The sequence below is a fragment of the Eurytemora carolleeae genome, unplaced genomic scaffold, assembly GCF_000591075.1.
Source record: "Eurytemora carolleeae unplaced genomic scaffold, Eaff_2.0 scaffold137, whole genome shotgun sequence".
Taxonomy (NCBI): Eukaryota; Metazoa; Arthropoda; class Copepoda; order Calanoida; family Temoridae; genus Eurytemora; species Eurytemora carolleeae.
In genome coordinates this window covers 289,226-312,930 of record NW_019396143.1, presented here as the reverse complement: position 1 = coordinate 312,930, position 23,705 = coordinate 289,226, and the positions used below count along the sequence as shown (strand labels likewise).

The window sequence follows — 23,705 nt, the reverse complement described above, 5'->3', positions numbered from 1 at the left end:
TAATAAAAAAAAACCTGCTATAAGATAAAAAGTTTTGATACACAACTGAATTTAAAATGATAAACTTTTGAAGAAATAAATTAAAAATTGCCAAAAGAAACTATTGAAACAAAATCTTTTAAGACAAGAAATTTAAATTTTTATAATAGAATCTGCAAATATGAAACTGTTTCACAAAAATTAAACTGCTTGGAAGTCTAAAACTGTTTCGCAAAAAAACTATTCTGACATTAGATAAATATTTTCAAATGACAATTTTTTAATTATCTAATATTTTCTAAATATGCAACAATATTTTGAACTAATTTCACCTAAGGTTCAATTTTTTTATAATTTTCTCCGATACAAACTTGTTTGCATGAACAACCTTTATAAAAACATAAACATCCTTTTTCAGGGTCATCTCATGTATCTTAACCTTTATTTTCTATTTTTGACTATGATCTCTTTTAAAGAAACTGAAAAAGCATGTCATTAAAAAATTCAAAAACTTCATAAAAATAAATTGAAACAGCTTGGGCTGTAAGTTTCCTATATGTAATATGTAAAAGCAAGGAAGAAAATAGCCAAGATAGTTGTACCAACCTGGTCTAGCAGTCCAGAGTCCATAACATGAAGGAGAAATTCTTTCTGGCTCAGTTCAGAAAAAGGCACTAAAGTTGTTCAGTGTTCATTCAAGGATTCAAACATTGTTTAGGGGTGTTCAGTGTTCATTCAAGAATTCAAACATGGTCTAGGGGTGTTCCGTGTTCATTCAAGAATTCAAACATGGTCTAGGGGTATTCAGTGTTCATTCAAGGATTCAAACATGGTTTAGGGGTGTTCAGTGTTCATTCAAGGATTCAAACATGGTTTAGGGGTGTTCAGTGTTCATTCAAGAATTCAAACATGGTTTAGGGGTATTCAGTGTTCATTCAAGGATTCAAACATGGTTTAGAGGTGTTCAGTGTTCATTCAATGATTCAAACATGGTCTAAGGTTTTTTCGCGATCACTTTTTTATATTAAAATTGTCAAATCAGAGTTTAAACAGCTTACAGATTTAAATTTATCAGGCTTTTTTCGTGAAAATCTATGAAAATCGTTTCCTTACAATTTAATGATAATTCTATTTTTATTTTTACTTATAGATATAAAGATAACGTATCTTAATAAGGAACAATTTTTAGAAAATAATCTTAGAATAATAAGTATGTCCCCGTGAATGTCTTATCTGAATCTTTATCTATATATTTAAAGTAGTAATCTCTGTTTGTTTGTTTCTAAATCCAATCATAACTCGTGAACCCCATCACGGATATGCCTTTAATTTTGATCGGGAATGTTTATAGTTTTGAGATGAAGTGTGTCTACTTTTCCACAGAAAATAGCTAAAATCGTAATTTACGACCAAGCGCGGGTAAACGGAGGGAGTTACATGGGTACCCTGGGCAACGCTGGTTTCTCAAACTAGTATATTTATTTTCTTGAATGTCTACCTAAATCTAAAACTCTATCCAAATATTTTGAGACATCCTCTTCCGTAAACTCCTAAAAATAAGGGTCTTAAAGGGACTGTTCACATAATTTCAAATGAACCTCCAAATTAAAACAGTCGCGTTTTCGCCCTTTATCGGATAAAAAATAATCTCAACTTCCAATTAATTGGAATTGAAAATTTTTAAAAACGATTCACACCGAAGAACACAGCGTCCATACAAATTCGGAAAGATGCAACATTCAAACAAATCAATTTAATTCCAAACAAATCATTCAGATATTACAAACAATAGTTATCGATTATTTTTCGACGCATTCGTAATATAGTTAATATTTCATAATATTTTTGATTTTGTTTTTTTAAATAATTTTCGCTGGCGCTGGATTTTCGAACATTCCTGGAAAATATGAAAATGTCGTCTTCATTATCAAAAATCCTCGAAACAGGGATAAATGTTTTCAAACGTAACTCACAGATCATGAAAAATACAAAATATTATGAAATATCAACTATTTCCGAATGCGTCGAAAAATAATCTTAACTATTGTTTGTAATATCTATATGATTTGTTTGGAATTAAATTGATTTGTTTGCGATCTAATATGATTACATCGACCAGGATAATTTAACACTGATTTCTTCTTGCTCAATAAAGTATAAATCTTCCAAAGTGTCAAATTATTTCACCTTTATTCTGCCATCCTTTATCTGCTTTATCAACCTTAAAAATTGATGTCATCTTTATAATTGGATTTTATTCTATTTTATATAAATCTTACAAAAATAAATGAATAGCCATGAATTATGCGGAAATAGTTTCAAAGAGCTAGAGACAATTATTCACATAAAAAAAACTAAATATCTATCTGCAGCATTCAATTATATCAGTCTCCGAAGTTGTGGGCTAAACTTTAATAAACATGCTTTTGATTAACTGCAAATGTTTTTTACCTAATTCTTGATTCTAAAGGTATTTCTGCATCTTTCTTTCCGTCTTCTTCTTCACAAAGGGTTCTGTCTAAAGAAAAGTTTCAAATAAATCTGCATAACTGTAATGAATATCGTGTAACACTATATTTGTTAACCTGAATATACCTAGAAATATTACATTGTTTATCGTCTGTAAATCTAAATGCGCTTGTACATAGCTACACAAAACTTATATTGCAATTGACCTAACCTAGCTACGTCTTTAAATAACTACGTCAAACCTGTGTTGTGATTAGCTTTACTATGCTTGTATATAATGTCGTAAAACCTGTAATTACGTTGATTAACTTAACTTGTAAGATAGAACCCAAAATACATTTAGTTGGAATAGACTCCTTAAACAATTTATCCTGTGAGAGTAATTTTCCCTGTTTAGCGAACAAGAAGCGTCATGGAAAACCTTCTTAAAAGATAGATTTGGAATTGGTACAGATAGATTGTGTCTGGTTTGACATCGATAGTATAGCTCTGATAGATTTTGTCTGGTGTAACATTGATAGTATAGCTCTGATAGATTGTGTCTGGTTTGACATTGATAGTATAGCTCTGATAGATTGTGTAGTATAGCTCTTAAGGATTGTGCCTGGTTTAACATTGATAGTAAAGCTCTGATAGATTGTGTCTGGTTTAACATTGATAGTAAAGCTCTGATAGATTGTGTCTGGTTTAACATTGATAGTATAGCTCTGATAGATTGTGTCTGGTTTAACATTGATAGTATAGCTCTGATAGATTGTGTCTGGTTTAACATTGATAGTAAAGCTCTGATAGATCGTGTCCAGTTTGACATTAACAGTAAAGCTCTGATAGATTGTGTCTGGTTTAACATTGATAGTATAGCTCTGATAGATTGTGTCTGGTTTAACATTGATAGTAAAGCTTTGATAAATCGTGTCTGGTTTAACATTGATAGTAAAACTCTGATAGATCGTGTCCAGTTTGACATTAACAGTAAAGCTGTGATAGATCGTGTTTGTGTCTGTTTTGACATTAGTAGTAAAGCCCTGATAGATCGTGTCCAGTTTGACATTGATAGTATAGCTCTGATAGATTTTGTCCAGTTTGACATTGACAGTAAAGCTTTGATAGATCGGGTCCGGTTTGACATTGGTAGTGAAGCATTGTACAGATAGAGCGTGTACGGTTTTGACATTGATCGTAAAGCATTATACAAATAGATTGTGTCAGGATTAACATTGATAGTAGAGTGTAATTGAACTGATTAGTTCTTATGCCTCGTAGACCAACGAGAGGGATTGAGTTGCTGGATTGATAAGGGTCTATACGGATTTATTGGAGTAGGGCATTTACTACATAACAAGTTCAAAATATATCTAGAGAAACTTTGAAATGTGTTTTCTATGAAATTTGCTATTACTGAAATTCCTCTTCGAATTCAATGAATTTCTTTTTCTATGAAATTTCCATCAATGATTTTCTTTTTCCAAATATAAGATGACATATCTATGAGTTGTCCTGTTTCTCAAATGACCATTCTATGAATTTCCTTTTCTATGAAAAGTTATATTTTTTTACATATAAAATGTTCTATCTGTGAAATTTCCTGTTTATTAAATAATTTTCTTTTTTTACTTATGAAAGTCTTCTCTCTAAAATGTCATTTATACGAAATGTCCTGTCTATTAAATGTCCTATCCTTGAAATTTCCTATCTTTGAAATGTCTTGCCTAAGAATTGTCCTATCTATGAACTATCTTGTCTATGAAATGTCCTATCTATAAAATGTCCTTAAATCTATTAAATGTCCTATCTATTAACTGTTATCTGTAAAATGTCTTTCTATGAAATGTCCTAACACCTTCGCAAATGTATTCTTATTAAATTTCTTTTGACAGTACTAAGTTTAATTAATTAAGATGCAAAGTTGCATGCAAAATCAACAAAGGAACTGATTTCTTGAAACTTGAATTTGAATGAACCGAAGGTCGTAAAAGGAACTTGATATTTCAAATTTTAACTTCACACGGGCAGCAATAGACTACATTTGAATTTCCGAGTCTATGGACAGGACTAGCTGGTGCAACAAGGTTGACGCGTGCGGTCAGACTTTAGGTTGAATTTACTTTTACTAAAGGGTCAGAGGTGCGTGTTCAGGTTAACCATAAAGGATGAGACTGCAAAGACGACTTAAAAGTTTGAAGATCCCAAGGCTAAATCAAGTCTGCTGACTCGAATAAAGTCATGAAATGACGGCTAAAAACTATTTGGCAAATAAAGACACGATTTTACAGCTGCTGGGAATAATCAAATAGATGGCAACGTAGAATTTGTACACTCTTAGTACAGTTGTATTCTGACGTCACAAGTGTCAATTCAGTTTTATGTGTCAGACAAAATTATTTAAAAAAGTGATAGTTTTAGAATAAAGTGCTTATCTTACGGTAAAATAAGTGCAATTTTGTGTGTTCTTTATTTTCTGGTTTTACACTTTTTTATTCAATCTTCAAACATGTCAACTAATGGAGAAAATTTTGTTTTCTTTGTTATATTTTAAACTTGTGACGTGGTGTATAATTGGTCTATTTCTCTGTTGCCACCTATTGTACTTGATAATCTATTTCTCTGTTGCCACCTATTGTACTTGATAATCTATTTCTCTGTTGCCACCTATTGTACTTGATAATCTATTTGGGGAATCATGAATAAGAAGAAAAAAAAAAAACAGTATAAATTTCGTATAGTCGGCTCTGAAGTCTCATCCGTTATGGGTAACCCTGTAGATCTAAAAGAGTGTTGTTAGTTCCTTTCCAACCCTTAGCTACTTGAAAATTATGTTTATTTTTAAATCTTTTGATGGCTTCTCGGCTTTCTCTTGGTTGGACAGATTGAGAGAGAAGAATATTGATTTTAACTAAACCTACTTACCGAGCTGATATAGCGACCTGAAAATATATCTTAATTAATATTTCTAAAGATGCTTCCAGATTACACAACCCCAGTCAGATCAATATAAACTCTTTCAACATCATGAACTTTTGAGAAAGAAAAATTCCAAGATTTGATCGTTACAACCCGATCAAATCCTTTTTTTAAAATACTAAAGAGAATAATAAAAAAGGGAGTCTTTATCAAGTAAATTATATGCAGTTATTTTATCTTTTCGTTGGTGGGAGAGTAAAAAACATTTGCAAAACTGTAATAATCCGAGTACGTTAAAGATTTAAAATTCAAAAAAATATCTACAAAATCTATTTTTTTCTAAAAGGTCAATTTTTTCAAATCTTTTATATTTGTAGGTATCTATTAACTATGAAGAGGGTGTCCCAAAAAACGATCTTTAAGACATTGTAGCACTCTCCATAGTTCAATTTTTAAAAAGTTGTACATTTTTTAAATCTTTGGACCATTTCCGATCGATTGATTTCAATTAGATGTATGTAGCAGTAAAATTAAGAAAGTATTGACTGTTTGAAGTTTGTTATTTCAACTCAGAGTTCATGAATTGATTTTTTCGAATTTTAAAAATATTATGGAACTTTATTAGTGTCTGAAAAACATTCAAATCTTTTAAACAATCTTAAAAATGCGCAATTATTGTTTAATAATGGCAAGACCTCAGTTTACAACACAGGAAAGAAACTTCCTTGCTTTTGAGTATCACAAAAGAAAGGGTCACAGAAACTTTATGCCTGGTCTTATCATGGACTTTGTGCGTAAATTTCTCAATGCAAGACATCCTGCTTTATGTCATGTCAGAAGAAATTATAAAAAGGCAATGAGCTAGGGACAGTACTCAATGTGAATAGTAAAACAAGTCCTGGAAATTCATTCAGTGGAAGATCTCGATATGTTGCTAGAGTAGACGTTGATATGTGCATGAGAGCAATTATGGATGTAAGGAATAGAGCAGAAAAATGTATTGCAAACCATTGGGGGCATTTTGAGTAGAAAGACCATAAACATGTATTTGTATCAAAATTCTATATCATTTTTGTAATTGTCAATTTCAATTTTCGACCAAGCCAAAATGACAAACTTCAAACGGTCAATACTTCCTAAATTTTAGTGCTACATACCTCTAATTGAAATCATTCGATCGGAAATGTTCCAAAAAATTAAAAAATGAACAATTTTTTAAAAATTGAACCATCGCGATGGCTACAATGTCTTAAAGATCGTTTTTTTGGGACACCCTGTACATAAAGTAGTAATCTCTGTTTGTTTGTTTGTTTGTATGTCTGATCAGAATGTTTAAATCCCTTGACCGATTTTCCAACTCGGGAAAACCACGGGAATTTCTTATCTTGATTTTGAGATTCTAAGTTGAATGGGTCGGCTTTTAAAGGAAAAAATGGATGAAATCATGATTTCCGACCAAGTGCGGATAAACGGCGGGAGTAACTATGAGTAAACTAGGCAGCTACGGGTTCCCAAGCCAGTATAAACGTAAAAAATTACAATTACCATCTTAATGTATTGTTGAGCACAACTCCAGGCTCACTACTTCCCATAGCTCTGCAGCTTAATATCTCTCTGAAAACAATGACATTTTTTTCTCAAACATTAAAGCCAAACAAAAAGGTTTTAGAAAAAAAAATTATGTTTTTCGTCCAAGAATAATCAATTTTGGTTAAACTTTACAGAAAATGAAATCAGAGAATCTGAAGCCTTTTTTCTACCAATGCAAGAAAGACTTTATATTATTACATGACAATTTTTAAATATGTTGGGTATAGAAAAGATTTATTTAATAAAGTACGAATTACATTTGCAAATTCTATTCATAACAGTGTACCTGATAGCTGTAGTATCTAACCATACAAGGTTAGGGTGCTCAAACATACTGTTCCCTTGCTTCTCTATTCGTCCTTTTACCCTGAATACAAATACTTTTAGTTTAGAATAGAACGGTATAGAACCAATTCCAATACAACCTCTCAATCCTGTATTGAACCCTTCAATCTAGAATACAATCTTTTAATTTAGAATACAACCTTTCAATCTAGAATACAACCCTTCAATCTTGAATACAACCTTCAAACTAGAAAATAACCCTTCAATCTAGAATACAACCCTTCAATCTAGTATATAACCCTTCAATCTAGTATACAACCCTTCAATCTAGAATACAACCCTTCAATCTAGTATACAACCCTTTAATCTAGAATACAACCCTTCAATCTAGAATACAACCTTTCAATCTAGAATACAACCCTTCAATCTAGAATACAACCCTTTAATCTAGAAAACAACCCTTCAATATAGTATACAACCCTTCAATATAGTATATAACCCTTCAATCTAGTATATAACCCTTCAATCTAGTATACAACCCTTTAATCTAGAATACAACCCGTCAATCTAGTATACAACCCTTCAATCTAGAATACAACCCTTCAATCTAGTATACAACCCTTTAATCTAGAATACAACCCTTCAATCTAGAATACAACCTTTCAATCTAGAATACAACCCTTCAATCTAGAATACAACCCTTCAATCTAGTAAAAAACCCTTTAATCTAGAATACAACCCTTCAATCTAGTATACAACCCTTCAATCTAGAATACAACCCTTCAATCTAGTATACAACCCTTTAATCTAAAGTACAACCCTTCAATCTAGAATACAACCCTTCAATCAAGTATACAACCCTTCAATCTAGAATACAATCCTTCAATCAAGTATACAACCCTTCAATCTAGAATACAACCCTTCAGTCAAGTATACAACCCTTAAATCGATCTAGAATAACCACTTCAATGTAGAATACAACACGTTAATCCAAAAGAGACATGATATGTTAGTATAGGATGATCGTAAATAAAAGATAAACAGATAGTAAGAATATGATGAGACCAATATTTACCTTTTCCTCATAATATCAGTTCCAAGATCAGCGTACACTAAACTATAGTTTAGATCCCAGAATACAGTCTCATCGCACAAAGTACTCTCAAGAACCTGAACCATAAAAGGGACTGTAAGTACTCTCAAGAACCTGAACCATTAAAGGGACTTAAGTACTTTCAAGAACCTGAACAATTAAAGGGACTGTAAGTACTCTCAAGAACCTGAACCATTAAAGGGACTGTAAGTACTCTCAAGAACCTGAACTATTAAAGGGACTGTAAGTACTCTCAAGAACCTAAACCATTAAAGGGACTGTAAGCGTAATTTCAAGGAACACTCAATGCAAAGAGGCGTATGTCCGATTCACAACGATACCCTTAAAAGCTCTGACTCACCAAGTATGAAGTATGAATTAGATATCAAAGTTTACAATTTCGAAACCTGTTAACTTACAATTGTGGTTTCTCTATAAAAGTGACTTGTGCAATATGTAAATCATAAAGTTTTAACCCTAGAAAACCGACAATATCTTCCACATTATTGATTAACAAAAGGTTTCAAGCGTACCGTTGTGAAACATTGTAATCTTTGCAATAATCTTTGCTTCAAAAAAATCTAAACTGTGGTTTTTTAACCGATAAGGCTTTTTTAAAGTCGAGTATAAAAAAATGCTAATAAATGCTGTTTTCTGGCTTTCATTTTAAATATGTTTAAACTGAATATAATTTTACCTCAGAGCAAAGTTGCACAAGATGCTTGATTCTGAAAACTTTAGCAGCATGCCATAATCTCCACAGTAGGTTTCTACTGTACCCATTCTCATAATCTGACTTTTCAAACCTATACAGTGTACTGTGCACTGTAGCCATCCTCATAATCTGTTTTATTTAACTTATACAGTTTACTGTGAACTGTGTAGCCATTCTCATAATCTGTTTTATTAGACCTGTACAGTTTACTGTGTACTGTGTACCCATTCTCAAAATCAGATTTATTAAACCTAGACATTGCACTGTCTAGTGTACCCATTCTCAAAATCTGATTTATTAAACCTATACAGTGTACTGTGTTCTGTGTACCCATTCTCATAATCTGTTTTATTAAACCTATTCAGTTTACTGTGTACTGTGTAACCATTTTCATAATCAGATTTATTAAACCTAGACAGTGTGCTGTCTAGTGTACCCATTCTCAAAATCTGATTTATTAAACCTAGACAGTTCACTGTGTACTGTGTACTCATTCTCAAAATCAGATTTATTGAACCTAGACAGTGTGCTGTCTAGTGTACCCATTCTCAAAATCTGATTTATTAAACCTAGACAGTTTACTGTGTGCCCATTCTCAAAATCTGATTTATTAAACCTAGACAGTGTGCTGTGTAGTCTACCCATTCTAATAATCTGATTTATTAAACCTAAACAGTGTACTGTGTACTGTACTCATTCTCATAATCTGATTTATTAAACCTATACAGTGTAATGTGTAGAGTTCATTCTCATAATCTGATTTATTTAACCTATACATTTTAATGTGTAGTGTACTCATTCTAATAATCTGATTTATTAAACCTAGACAATGTACTGTGTAGTGCACCCATTCTCAAAATCTGATTTATTAAACCTATACAGTGTACTGTTTAGTGTACCCATTCTCAAAATCTGATTTATTAAACCTATACAGTGTACTGTACTCATTCTAATAATCTGATTTATTAAACCTAGACAATGTACTGTGTAGTCCATTCTCAAAATCTGATTTATTAAACCTATACAGTGTACTGTTTAGTGTACCCATTCTCAAAATCTGATTTATTAAACCTATACAGTGTACTGTGTACTGCAGTGTACCCATTCTCATAATCTGATATATTTAACCTATACAGTGTAATGTGTAGTGTACCCATTCTCATAATCTGATTTATTATACTATACAGTTTACTGTGTAGTGTACCCATTCTAATAATCTGATTTATTAAACCTATACAGTGTACTGAGTAGTGTACTCATTCTCATAATCTGATTTATTAAACCTAAACAGTGTACTGTGTGCTGTGTACTCATTCTCATAATCAAATTTATCTAACATAATGAAAAAAATACTAATGATTACCAATAAGGATGTACTTAAATCGTTCTGGTTGGTATTTGAAGAAAATAAATAAAAAATAAAACTTCCAACATTTGAAAACTATTTCCTGTTAAAGTTAGATTTTATTAAACTTTGCAATATTTGTATCCTATAAGAGGAAATATAAAAATATTTTTTTTTCTCAGTGTCAAAATCTAGGACAGTGTCTGTGTGAGAAAAGCAACTGTTTAGAACAAATAATTTAAAAAGTTATAAAACCTTACTGATTTTAATGGAACCCAAAACAAAATAGATTCTAGTACAATAGATGGCAACGTAGAATTTGTGCACTCTCAGTACAGTTGTATTCTGTCGTCACAAGTGTCAATTCAGTTTTATGTGTCAGACAAGATTATGAATAACAGTAATAATTTTAGAATAAAGTGCTTATCTTACAGTAAAATATAAGTGCAATTTTATGTGTTCTTTATTTGCTGCTTTTACACTTTTTATTTATTGGAAAACATGTCAACATGAGAAAATTTCGTTTTCCTTGTTATATTTGATACTATGTGACGTTGTGTATAATCGGTTCATTTCTATGTTGCCACCTATAATACTTGATAATCTATTTGAACTAAATCTATTGAACTTGATAATCTATTTGAACTAAACCTATTGAACTTGATTTTCTATTTGAACTAAACCTATTGAACTTGATAATCTATTTGAACTAAACCTATTGAACTTGATAATCTATTTGAACTAAACCTATTGAACTTGATAATCTGTTTGAACTAAACCTATTGAACTTGATAATCTATTTGAACTAAACCTATTGAACTTGATAATCTGTTTGAACTAAACCTATTGTACTTGATAATCTGTTTGAACTAAACCTATTGTACTTGATAATCTAATTGAACTAAACCTATTGATCTTGATAATCTATTTCAACTAAACCTATTGAACTTGATAATCTATTTGAACCAAAATCTAAATCTGTTTGAACTAAACCTATTGAACTTGATAATCTAATTGAACTAAACCTATTGAACTTGATAATCCATTTGAACTAAACCTATTGAACTTGATAATCTATTTGAACTAAACCTATTGATCTTGATAATCTATTTCAACTAAACCTATTGACCTTGATAATCTATTTGAACTAAACCTATTGTACTTGATAATCTATTTGAACTAAACCTATTGATCTTGATAATCTATTTCAACTAAACCTATTGACCTTGATAATCTATTTGAACTAAACCTATTGTACTTGATAATCTGTTTGAACTAAACCTATTGATCTTGATAATCTATTTCAACTAAACCTATTGACCTTGATAATCTATTTGAACTAAACCTATTAAACTTGATAATCTATTTGAACTAAACCTATTAAACTTGATAATCTGTTTGAACTAAAGGTATCACAACAATTATCAGCCTAAAACTACCAACTTGTGATTTGCCTTTAATTGGTCAGTTTTTTGTCTTTATTTTCTTTCAAGGTCAAAATTAGCCAATTTTTGTAAAATATTAGTTATTTTAAGAATTTGTTTTTCTTATACTAGGTCAAATTTTTACCATAACAGAAGATAAGTGCAAAAAAAACCGATCCAAAAACGATCCAAAATGCAAGTTGTAACGATCGTCATGTGATCGATGATTCTATTGTTTACAAGGAACTATCTCTGTTACCTGTCTTTATAGCAGTATTCTAGCATAGCTTCCACAGCTATTGGTGGAATTCCCTCAATCTCAACTTTTACACTGTTGTTGCTGTTGTTGCTGTTGTTCCTTAACAATACACGCGATAAGCTAACATATCTTACTTAAAGATAGTGTAAGCGTAATTTAAAGTAACCCTCCATGAAAAGATGGCAAAGTCCAATTCACAACGTTACCATTGAATCCATTATTCAATCAATAATGTGGAAGATATTCTCGTTTCTAGAAGTTTAAAAGTGTTTATTTCTGGTAATTTCAATATGTTCTCCTGCAGAAATGCTCATGTCACTTTGTATAGAAACCCGAGTTGAAAATAAGCATTTTTTTTAAATTATAAACATTCATATTCAATTCTTCTATTCTGTTATTCTTCTATTCTTAAATAAATAAATCTTAAATAAATCTTAAAGACTTGATCTCGACATCCAATGCATGGCACTTTTAAATTCGAGGATCATGGATATTTTAATGCAGAGAATGCCTATCAAGGGATATCAAAGAGGACCTAAAATAATCTTAAAGATCTGCATTAGATGGAGATCTCAATGCAACTGATCCCAAGATTAACTCTGGAATAGTAAGTCGACTTTTAGGCTCAATTTATGACTTTAGATAGTCCAATAAACATAAGACGCAACAATTGTGCAGTGCAAATAGGCACATTTCACTTACTAAGTGATTAAATAACTTACTAGTAAAGCTATTTGCTTTGTAACAACATCAAATGCACTTCAGTATTACTTTAATGTCGTCTTAATATTCTATAGTTTTCTACCTGTCACTTTAGCAAAAGCCATATAAAAAAACTTGACGACAAAATGACCTTGTTGATATTGTATTGTAACCATCGTTGTAATTTCGAAGCATCTTTAATTTGAAGAGGGATATACACCCGATTTACAATGGTACCCTAAAGAATATTCATCTGATTATGTGGAAGAAATTGTCGTTTTCTAGACATATAACAAGTCACTTAAAACTAAAACTAAAACTTTTTTTGAAATATGATAGACATTTTAGTAAGGCTTAGCTTTTAGGGATACCAATTGTAAATTAGATTTGATATTCTTTAAATGGAGACAGGAGATAGATTTGAAATTACACATACAGTCCCATTAAGCGAAAATATCTTATAAAGATTCTATTCTAGTGCAATATTGTTATGATAATTATTTACATATAATCTTCGTTTTTTACATCAGACTATTTACACACTTTTTAAAAACGATTCATACACTTGTTTTAACAGACAATGTATACACACTTTTTAACAGACAATTCATACACACTTTTTAACAGACAATTTATAACACATTTTTAACAGACAATTTATACACTTTTTTAACAGACAATTTATACACACTTTTTAACAGACAATTTATACACACTTTTTTAACAGACAATTTTTACTAACTTATTTAACAGACAATTTATACACACTTTTTTAACAGACAATTTTTACTAACTTATTTAACAGACAATTTATACACACTTTTTTAACAGACAATTTATACACACTTTATTAACAGACAATTTATACACACTTTTTTAAACAGACAATTTACACACTTTTATAAACAGACAATTTATACACACTTTTTTAACAGACAATTTATACACACTTTTTTAACAGACAATTCATACACAGTTATTTAACAGACAATTTATACACACTTATTTAACAGACAATTTATAACACTTTTTTAACAGACAATTTATACACACTTTCTTAACAGACAATTTATACACACTTTTTTAACAGACAATTTATACACACTGTTTTAACAGACAATTCATACACTTTTTTAACAGACAATTTATACAAACTTATTTAACAGACAATTTATACACACTTATTTAACAGACAATTTATACACACTTTTTTAACAGACAATTCATACACAGTTTTTTAACAGACAATTTATACACACTTTTTTAACAGACAATTTATACACACTTCTTTAACGTACTTGGCCATTCAGCTTTCAGACAACTATCTCAATTGCTGGAACTTTATATTTTGAGAAATCTAATTAATTTTTTCAGAGAAATGTACTATTCTACTTGCTTGGTTTCATCATCCTCGTTTCTCTTCCAACATTACGTTTATATAATTCTACCACGAAATAATATAATCTTGTAAAATAAGATCTTTTTAAGTTTTAATCTAATATTCTGAGATTTTTCAGATTGTTAACAGTTCATTTTCTTTATTTTTATTTTTTTTTAATTTCTAAATAACATCATTGAGAACGCAGACTTAAGGAGAATCAGGGTGTCCCACGAAACATGACGGTATCAAGGCGACTTGAAGGTCGTCTTTAATCTTGAAATTTATTTGTGAAATTTGATCGTCAGCCTACTTTAACAGCAAATTATATCAAAAAGCAACATTCAAGTCGTCAGTTGCTACACTGTCATGATTCATGGGACACCCTTTTGCATCCTCTCTTTTGCTCAAAAACCATAAAAAATTTGCCGATTACTTCTTAAAACTAAATCTAAAACAAATGCATTTTCGCTCTAGAATGTGCATGTCTAGGGCTACAAAAAAAATACTGACGGACTTGTGAGGTAATATTAAAAGTGTTGCGACAATTCAAAATCGAACCAGTCTTGAAACAAGTCTGTATCTATGCTAATAATTGAAAATAATCTTATTTCTGGACAACCCCCATACAAAATTTTAATGAGGATATGAAATTTGTATTTAAACAATATATTTTTGCTTGTTTGGGTGTCTGTGAATAATACGTGAATACGTGTGTGGCAACTCATCAGATAACAGAAAAGGTTTATTTATGGATTGTTAAAAGTAAAAATGTTGTTTAGAAGAAATGATGATCTTAAAAGTTTAAGAAATCTATTAATGTTTACAGAAAAGTTCGCAACAATTTGAGTTTTACAATTAAAAAGAAAAATATTGTTTGGATAGCAACATTTAAACGCTTGAGATGTTGCTCACAGAGGAGCGCAAAAACGTCCAGAAAGCCTTGTGTATAAACATTTCTTCATCAGAGAAGTTCATTATTTTCAGTGAAATTTGTTTACCTATTCCACGGACAGCCGGAGTACATTTGAATTTCCGAGCCGGGTCAACCTTTCCGGTCTCATGGTTTGTACTGTACCGCCTGGCAGGGGTCAACAAAGTTGGTCTAGCTCTGTGTACAGGACAAGCTGGTACAACGAGGTTGACGCGGTCAGACTTTACACTTCTATAGGTTGAATTTACTTTTATTACAGCGACAGATCTGCGAGATTCTGTAGCTTGTATGATTTGACAAAGGTTATTATAGTTATGGTGTTTGCTTGCTTGATTAACTGCTTGAAATACACCTATTGATCAATTGTGAAAACAGCGCAGAATAACCACGAAACTAACCTTTCGCAGTTAGAGATGAGCGCTTTCGGCTTTTTATTACGTTTGTTCATCGTATGTGAACAACCCATTTTGTTTATTTTTTTCAATTGTTAAAAAATTGATTTCGTTCAATCTCAAAACTATCGCTCAATTTCCGTCTATTCGGTTCGTTTCCTCAGTGAAAGATCGTTTGGTAAATCCTTTACTAAGATCGATAGATTGATTAAAGAACTATAAAAATTGTTTGTTTTAAAAAATCGTTTGTTCGGTAAATAAAACTATTTAGAATTCGTTAAAGAACGTTTAGAATCGTTGAACAATTTTAAATTGTTAAAACAACACCATCGTTTACAAAAACGATTCCCATCTATAATTGCAACATAGTATGTTGCATGATTTAAAGCTTATTGCGGGATTTTTTTTACATCCTTTAGTTAAACTAGCTTTTCCTTCTTTCTCTTCACATTTAACACGCTATGTATGAAATATTTTAATCTAGGAAAATAAGAGGTTTTTCTTGCCAACGTTTGCCAAAATTTTGATTATTTCAAGAACTATAGTGCATGTATGCCCAGAACTGTAATAAATCTTCCACTTTTATAAGTGTATCTTAAAGGGAGTGTTCGCGAAAAATGTAAGGGGGTATAGGCTGATATCGAATTGAATTTGATATCGACTGATACTAATCTTAATACAGGGTGTCCCACTAAACTTGGGAATTCAGTGACGAATTCGATATCGTCTTTGTTATGAATTAGCATTGTAATACCTAATTTCAAACGCCATAATATTATTATGTCTGCTAGAGTTTATTTTATGAAAAGGGTAAATGACTATAAAGATGTGTCTATTATGTCTCCGCAAGATGAACAGCTGTTTGTATACTGTAATTTTCTTGTTTTACTAAGTACAACCGTAAGCAGTAAAAACATAAACAAACAAAATGTGAACATAGCAAACGAAACTTTTACAAATTACAGCTTTCTCAGTAAGTATCACTGTACTAAATCAAAGAATTATTTAAAAAGACGATATCGAATTCGTCACTGAATTCCATGTTTATTGGGACACCCTGTATTCCCATGTTTTTTGGGTATACTATCTGTTTCGTATTTAAGGAGAGAACGACTCATACACAAGAATGAGTCGCATTATTTCACTCAGATCGTAATTAATTCAATTAAATTTAATATTAATCATTTACCTATTATATAACCTAAAAATAACAAACTCGATTCAATGCATTTTTAATTAGTTAATATTTCATAATATTAATTTTATATAATGTTCTTTAATCGACGATTATTTGGCCGATAGATGTCTCATTTCTCAATGTTTAGGGGTTTTGCTTGGATAGACATCTAGCAGCCAAAAAACGTCGTTTAAACTACATGAAAAATTAAACAATATCTTATTGATCAGATTTTGGTTTCAAGGGTACTGTTGTGAATCGGGCATTGCGATCTTTGCATGTAAGGTCACTTGAAATATAAGTAAACATATAATGGCTTACTGTGATAAGGACAGGCAAGGAGGAATATCAGGTCCTCCCTCTACAGGATAGAACAGCTGATGAAATACAGGACTTGCAGCACACAGGACTAACCTTAATCAATAATAATTATAATAACAGTAATATAAAAATATAGAAATGAACTAGACATTGAATCAAATATTAGAAAAATCACGTAGCATGAGCACGAACAGTTATAAAAACTAATTAAAAATCTTAAAAAAAATAATTAAAAAATATATATTTATAAAAATAGAAAACTCTTCAATTTTGGCCTTGACGTCAGACCATTAGTCGCAGAATTATAATCCCTTTTGCATTTTTACCCTAATCTCTACAAATGTTTCCTGTTGTGCAACCTCTTCCCTTTAACATAGGCTTTCCAAACTGCTAAAGCTAGTTAAACCCTAAATAAGCCATACATCGAAAGAATTCAATAAATGTCGTATTCTTCACTTTCTGATAATGGAATGTTGCAGATATTTAGTTTTTTAATTAAATGCTTATTTGCAGCTCTTTAAAACTGTTCCCGCATATTCATGGTTATTTATTTATTTTCGCAAATACTGAGATTTAAGTAAAATAGTATAAAAGCATTGAAAAATTGTCAAGATGACATTTGATAAATTCTTTCGATGTATGGCTCATTTAGGGTTTAACTGTATAAAATGTAAAAATCCAGTGACTGGAAATAATCTTATTTAGGTAAAATTAGGCATTTTGGGAGTATGCCTGAGGACTCAGGCAGTAAGTATTTAAGCCCAGGGTGTGGGGGGTGTATTTTAGAAAAGTAAAAAATATTGAACAGTCTCAGAAGGAAACTTTTTGAGAAACATCCAAAAAAAATGTTCCAATTAGGTCTTTTTATTTTTATACTTTTAAGTTTTTTTTAAAAATAAAAATCGTAATTATAAATTTCTTGTCTTTTAACTTTTCTTTTTCCATTTATTTGAAAAAAAATATTTCTCTAACCCTTAAAAGACGGGGTTTAATTAAAGTAAGTAAGTAAGTAATTACAAAAACATTTAAAAATCTCCAAAGTTAGAGGTTGTAAGAATATTTCCCCCCAAATCTAAGAAAAGAAAAAGGAAAGGAAAAGGAAAGGAAAAGGAAAGGAAAAGGAAAGGAAAAGGAAAGGAAAAGGAAAGGAAAAGGAAAGGAAAAGGAAAGGAAAAGGAAAGGAAAAGGAAAGGAAAAGGAAAGGAAAAGGAAAGGAAAAGGAAAGGAAAAAGAAAAGAAAAAGGAAAGGGAAAGGAAGTGAAAAGAAAAGGAAAAGGAAAGGAAAAGGAAAAGGAAAGTTACATATTTATTGTTTACATTACATTTAATATAACTGGTGGTGGACAGTTAGTATTTTTCGACGATGAACAAACAACTATTGGAAATAATAATTATAGAGCTAATTTTAATGTTGAAAAAATAAAATAGGGTTTAAGGGTCATGAATATGTAAAGCATTTCCGATTCAAATAAACTTAAAACTTATAAATTCATAAGTTTCATGTTCATGAATAACATTAACAGCATGAAAGTACAAGAAAATATGTTTTTCATCAAGAATTCTAATCAACATGTTGTCCTACTTATACAGTATATAGAAGGGCTTTAAGAAAATAAAAAGGGGGTAAAACTTTAGCAAAAGTTATTCTGTCCTGCTTGCTGGGTAACCCCTTTTTTTATGTACAAAATGTGCACTGTATAATCCGGTGTACTGTACAGTATAACTTGGTGTACCGTATAACCTGGTGTACTGCATAACTTGGTGCAGTAATATTTAACCAGAGCCCAAAACTTAAGACAGGGTATCGTTATGAAAACCAGCTTTAAAACCCGGGTTTACGTATGGGGAATTAGGCAGTTTTGTGGATATCAATATTTTTGTTATGAAATATTATTTTGTTTAGTTTCTTCATTTTTGTCGAATCTTTTAAATCTAAATCTACAAAAAGTTAAGACCCCAAAAAGGAAACTCGGTAGTTTTGTTCAACGATACTCTTTTAAATTTCGGGCTCTGTATAATCCGGTGTACTGTACAGTATAACTTGGTGTACTGTATAACCTGGTGTACTGCATAACTTGGTGCAGAGCCCAAAATTTAAAAGAGTATCATTGAACGAAACTCCCAAGTTTCCTTTTTGGGGTCTTAACATTTTTTAGATTTTGATTTAAAAGATTCGACAAAAATTCAGAATATGAAGAAACTAAATAAAAAAATATTTCATAACAAAAAAATTGATATCCACAAAACTTCCTAACCCCATTTATGAAACCCGGGTTTCAAAACTGGTTTTCATAATGATACCCTGTCATAAGTTTTGGGCTCAGTAATGTTTAACCTGGTGTACTGTATAACCCGTTTTGCTGTTTAACCCGGTGTACTGCACATAACCTGTGTGCTGTAAACTCCTTGACTGTCTGCCCCCACCACCACTGTTCATCTGCTGCTAGAATTATCAGGTCTGACATATCCATGTTGTTGTACATCCATTCGGTCCCGTACACTGGTAGCTGTACCCTGAAAATGCTATGTACAATGTACATGCTAAGCAGACTTTACAAATACACCTTGTTCAATCATAGTGCCTGCATATTTTTTTGCGGAAAATAAGATCACAAAGAAATGCAATCCGTTCTTTTCTTCTCTGACCTTTTAATGTCCATGCCATTGGTAGAAAATAGGTATTCCAATGCAAGTGGATAATACTTGCGCGCAATATAGCGAGCCTTTGCACGCAATTGAATTAAATTGAGCCAATTCCGTAATAATTACGCGCAATAAACGCAACGGAATCACGCACAATAAGCGCAATTTGTTTTACTTCCTTGCGTTTAAGAATAATTAAACAATATTGCACGGCGCAATATTTGAGTTTCCAAAAAGATGTATGGGATTGGTAATATAACTAAATGTGCTTGCCTGCCATTCTTTTCCTCTGTATTCACCCATATGGTTATGGGAAATTGTTTAAATTGTGTTAAAAAAATTAAATGATAATTATTTTCAATGTGGAAAAATTGTATTAATTAAAATGAATTCTATATTTGTGTCTACCTAGAACTTTAAAAATGGCCTCAGGTTTCAGTATGCAAATACATGTTAAATAAAACACAAAATTTGATTTTGATAAACTTAACCAAATTTGCCAAAATTATTCTAATATGTAAAATATGTTTTATATTATTTTCTTAAATAAAAATATTCCTGTGTCTCCCCTCTAAGAACTAGAATGAATGCTGTATCAAAGTTATTAAATATTCTAAACCTGGAAAACTTTTCAATAATCTAGAATTTTATGCCAAACTTTCGATATAATGGAAATGAATTCTTTCGTGAGAATCTGGAGTAGAAGAATATTCTATTTTTCATTATTTTATACATTGGTTTCCTAATTTTCCCCTGGTTTCCCTGCAGTTATACCTTCTATTCCTAATTTTCTCCTGGTTTCCCTGCAGTTATACCTTCATTTCCTAATTTTTTCCTGGTTTCCCTGCAGTTAAACCTGTATTACTTAAATTTTCCCTGATTTCCATGATTCCCCTGGTATCCCTGGTTCCCCTGGTTCCCTTGATTCCCCTGTTTCCCTGGTTTCCCTAGTTCCCCTGGTTGCACTAGTTCCTTTGGTTTCCCTGGTTTCCCTGGTGTCTCTTGTTTCTCTAGTTTCGCTTGTTTCTCTGCTTCTCCTGATTCCTTTAAGTTTCCTGGCATCCCCGGTTTTCCTAGTTTCTCTGCTGTTTCTGGTTTTCCTGGTTTTCCTGGTTTTCCTGGTTTCTCTGGTTCCCCTGGTTTCCAAGTTCCGCTGGTTCCCCTGGTTTCCCTAGTTTGTTCTGATTTCTCCCTATTTTCACAGGTTCCCCTGGTTTCCTTTTTTCCCCTAGTTTCCCTGGTTTTCTTGGACTATTCTGGTTTTCCTGGTATTACTTTAGCTACCCTGGTTCCTCTGATATTCCTGGTTCCCCCAGTTCCCCTGACGTCCCTGGTGTTCTTGTTTTCTCTGGTTTCCCTAGTGTTCCTGGTTTCCCTGTTTCCTCTGGTTCCCATGGTTTCCCTGGTTTTCCTGGTTTCCCTGTTTTCCCTGGTTTTCCTGATTTTTCCTGGTTTCCCTGGTTTCCCTGGTTTCCCTGGTTACCCTGGTGTTCCGGGTTTCTCTGGTTTCTTTGGTTCCTGGGAGTTCCCTGGTATCCTTGGTAATTCTTAATTCCTCTGGTTCTTCTTATCTTACCCTGGTTCTTCTGTATTCGTAGTACCTTTAGTTTCCCTTGACCTTTACTTTAGTCACCCGGTTCTTCTGATTTACCTGGTTTTTCCTGGGTTTCACATGATGTCACTGGTCTCCCTGGTTTCCTCTCATTTTCTTCTCATTTTCCTGGGGATTTTAGGTTTCCCTTGTTATGTTGATATCCCTAGTGGCTCTCTGGTTTCCCCTCCTTTTCCTGGTTTTCCTGGTTTTTTTAAGTTTCCCTTGTATCCCTGGTTGTCTGTTTCCCTGGCGTTCCTGAAGTTTCCGTGCCGTTCCTTTGGTTTCCTTGGTATCCCTGTTTTCTCTGATATCCCTGGTTTCCCTGGTATTCTGGAATTCCTTGTATCCTGGTATCTCTGGTTTCCATGTTTTTCTAATTCCCGGGTTCTTGGCTTCTTAGTCCGTCTGGTTCCCCTTGTTAAAGGAAATGTTTATGGCCTGGACTTTTTGTCCAGGGTGGATCCAGGATTTGGATCCGGATCCAGGATTCGGATCAGGATCCAGGATTCGGATCCGGATCCGCATCAAAATTAAATTGATTTTCACATAGGTCTTTTGATCGAGTAAAATTTTAATGTTTAACTTGTTATTGTAAATAAGCTGTTACGCGAGCTACGCTGCGTTCATAAAGTCTATGTGATACCCCTGTGATTCTCTGAGTTCCCCCTGAGGATCTGTACAGAACGTATTGTGAAGAACTAGTTTTAGAAGCTGTTTACAGTCCGACTACGCATGCGCAAGTTCTCTGCGTAGGAGCGAGCAGATTCTACTTCAGTATATAGTTGTATTTCATGTAATGTTCGTCGATTATTAAAACCGTGTGAAAATTCTAGGACCACTGCGGTAATTATGATTATATTTATATGAATATTGTTTATTTATGTTCGGTTATGGTTGATATTGTATGATGTAATGTATGGGTTCCTTGCCACAGTTTTTTAATGCCTGAGTGGATTTATTGCTGTATTTGTATGATTTATCACTCAATGCTTTTTCTGTTGGCTTATAAAAGATTATTTAGATTGAAGGCTTAGAGAAATAAACGTTCGGAACCTTATTATCATCCTTTTGTTATGGAGAGCGTTGAGAGAAGGAAGCCTTACAATCCTATCCAGAGAAATACCACTCGGTACTTATAGATTTCATTAGGTCTTTAGGGAATTCGCTAAGTAGCGAAACATAAGCTTGTTAAAAATCAAAACTAAAATAAAAAGTCGTCTTTATTAGATTGATTTTATCGTCTTTATTAGATTGATTTTATCGTCTCCCACTGTATAAAGTTAACAATTCTTCAGATTAACTTAGACTGCAGTGATCATAACTTCAGATTAACTTAGACTGCAGTGATCATGACTTCAAATAAAAGTTCTGTGTCAATAGAGCAAAATAACAAAATTGAAGGGTTTAAAAAGGGAGAGGGGGAAGGCAGGGGGTGGGGGGTATTAAAGGGGAAAATAGTAAAATTGGGGCAATCTACAGAAATACAGGAGCTGGGAGGGAGTTTTAAAATATTTCATTCTTGTAACTTTTATTTCACGTATAAAATTTTGTTCTGCGCTTTCTACTTGTATTTTTTACTTTAAATAAAACCAATTTTCTAGAATTATTGGAAATTCTTAAAAACTGTTTTCCATTTTTAAAATATCATAGATATTTCAGCCCAAACGGCTTAAGCGATTGGCTGGAAGTTTTTGTGGACACTCAGGGGTGGCCGGGGGTGTTATAGGCTAAAAAAAATAAAAATGATGCTTTTTTCAAAAATACTTTTTTCAAAATGCGTTTTTCAAAAATGTTTTTTTTCAAAATTTTTTTTTAAAAATTCCACGGGCAACGCCTTATCCTTCAGCTAGTATTTAATAAAAATGCCCCTCCCCGGTACTCGTTACCCCCACCCCCCTCCCCGGCCCTCTACCTTCACCACTTTCATATACTTACTGAGAAGAAAAAAAATTTTCAAAAAATTAAATTTCATGACAATTCGTTTTTATTTGAAATATATTTTCTTCTTTGAAGGAATATGTCAGCTAAATTTTATCCAAATCTAAATATCATGTTTTTATGAAGTTTTAGAAATTACAGCTATTTTCTTTTAACATCGTAAATTTCAAAGCAATTTCTTTTTCTGGGAAATTGCTGCAGTGATATTACATAATAAGGCGAATGTCACTCAGTATCAGTCGTCTTCAATGAGGAAAACACCTGTTATTGTTCAAATCCTAAAACATGTTGAATTCTATAAATTACATTCTTTGTCTCTGTTGAATAATATCCGCAAGTAACGTTTATAACATACAGAAACTACAATATAAGAAAATATAACTTTTTTCAGAAAATTAAGTTTAAAGTCAGTTGTAGATTGAATGCATCTTTACTTCAACTATTCCCATTGTCAAATCTGAGAATAAACTTTAAAAATGTTGGAAAGCTGTTTATTTTTTCTCTCAAGCATTTGTCAACAACACATAAAGGAAATTTCCAATTCACCTAACCCCCCCCCTCCCCCC

General features: G+C 32.0%; 2 protein-coding genes and 1 long non-coding RNA gene across 3 annotated transcripts; 1 reads left to right on the top strand and 2 right to left on the bottom strand.

Moving 5' to 3' along the window:
* Positions 1–531: 531 nt before the first annotated feature.
* On the bottom strand, positions 532–19,904 carry LOC111696254 (uncharacterized). The gene is made up of 13 exons (XM_023465807.1): positions 19,881–19,904; positions 19,353–19,478; positions 16,965–17,057; positions 12,061–12,159; positions 9,015–9,123; positions 8,300–8,394; positions 7,226–7,306; positions 6,895–6,963; positions 5,356–5,372; positions 2,431–2,497; positions 2,167–2,200; positions 1,478–1,529; positions 532–653 (listed from the first exon to the last, which is right to left on the bottom strand). Exons 2-13 carry the CDS (start codon positions 19,445–19,447, stop codon positions 532–534), a joined length of 933 nt encoding a protein of 310 aa, XP_023321575.1. The 5' UTR covers positions 19,448–19,478; positions 19,881–19,904.
* A 564-nt stretch (positions 19,905–20,468) lies between these two features.
* Positions 20,469–21,568, bottom strand: LOC111696253 (collagen alpha-1(IV) chain-like). Its single transcript, XM_023465806.1, has 3 exons — positions 21,472–21,568; positions 20,892–21,225; positions 20,469–20,778 (listed from the first exon to the last, which is right to left on the bottom strand). Exons 1-3 carry the CDS (start codon positions 21,566–21,568, stop codon positions 20,469–20,471), a joined length of 741 nt encoding a protein of 246 aa, XP_023321574.1.
* A 255-nt stretch (positions 21,569–21,823) lies between these two features.
* LOC111696260 (uncharacterized) lies at positions 21,824–22,333 on the top strand. Its single transcript, XR_002764032.1, has 2 exons — positions 21,824–22,044; positions 22,223–22,333. It is a non-coding gene; the product is annotated as an uncharacterized LOC111696260 (long non-coding RNA).
* Positions 22,334–23,705: the final 1,372 nt, after the last annotated feature.

Coding starts and splice junctions, on each gene's coding strand:
- LOC111696254 (XM_023465807.1), bottom strand. CDS start 19,447: ATGTACAACAACATGGATATGTCAGACCTGATAATTCTAGCAGCAGAT. Junction 9,124..12,060: donor GAATACTGCTATAAAGACAG/GTAACAGAGATA, acceptor TACACTGTATAG/GTTTGAAAAGTCAGATTATG. Junction 654..1,477: donor GGATAGAGTTTTAGATTTAG/GTAGACATTCAA, acceptor GAACAACTTTAG/TGCCTTTTTCTGAACTGAGC.
- LOC111696253 (XM_023465806.1), bottom strand. CDS start 21,568: ATGGAAACCAGAGATACCAGGATACAAGGAATTCCAGAATACCAGGGA. Junction 21,226..21,471: donor CCAAGGAAACCAAAGGAACG/GCACGGAAACTT, acceptor ACTAAAGTAAAG/GTCAAGGGAAACTAAAGGTA. Junction 20,779..20,891: donor GGAATATCAGAGGAACCAGG/GTAGCTAAAGTA, acceptor AGAACAAACTAG/GGAAACCAGGGGAACCAGCG.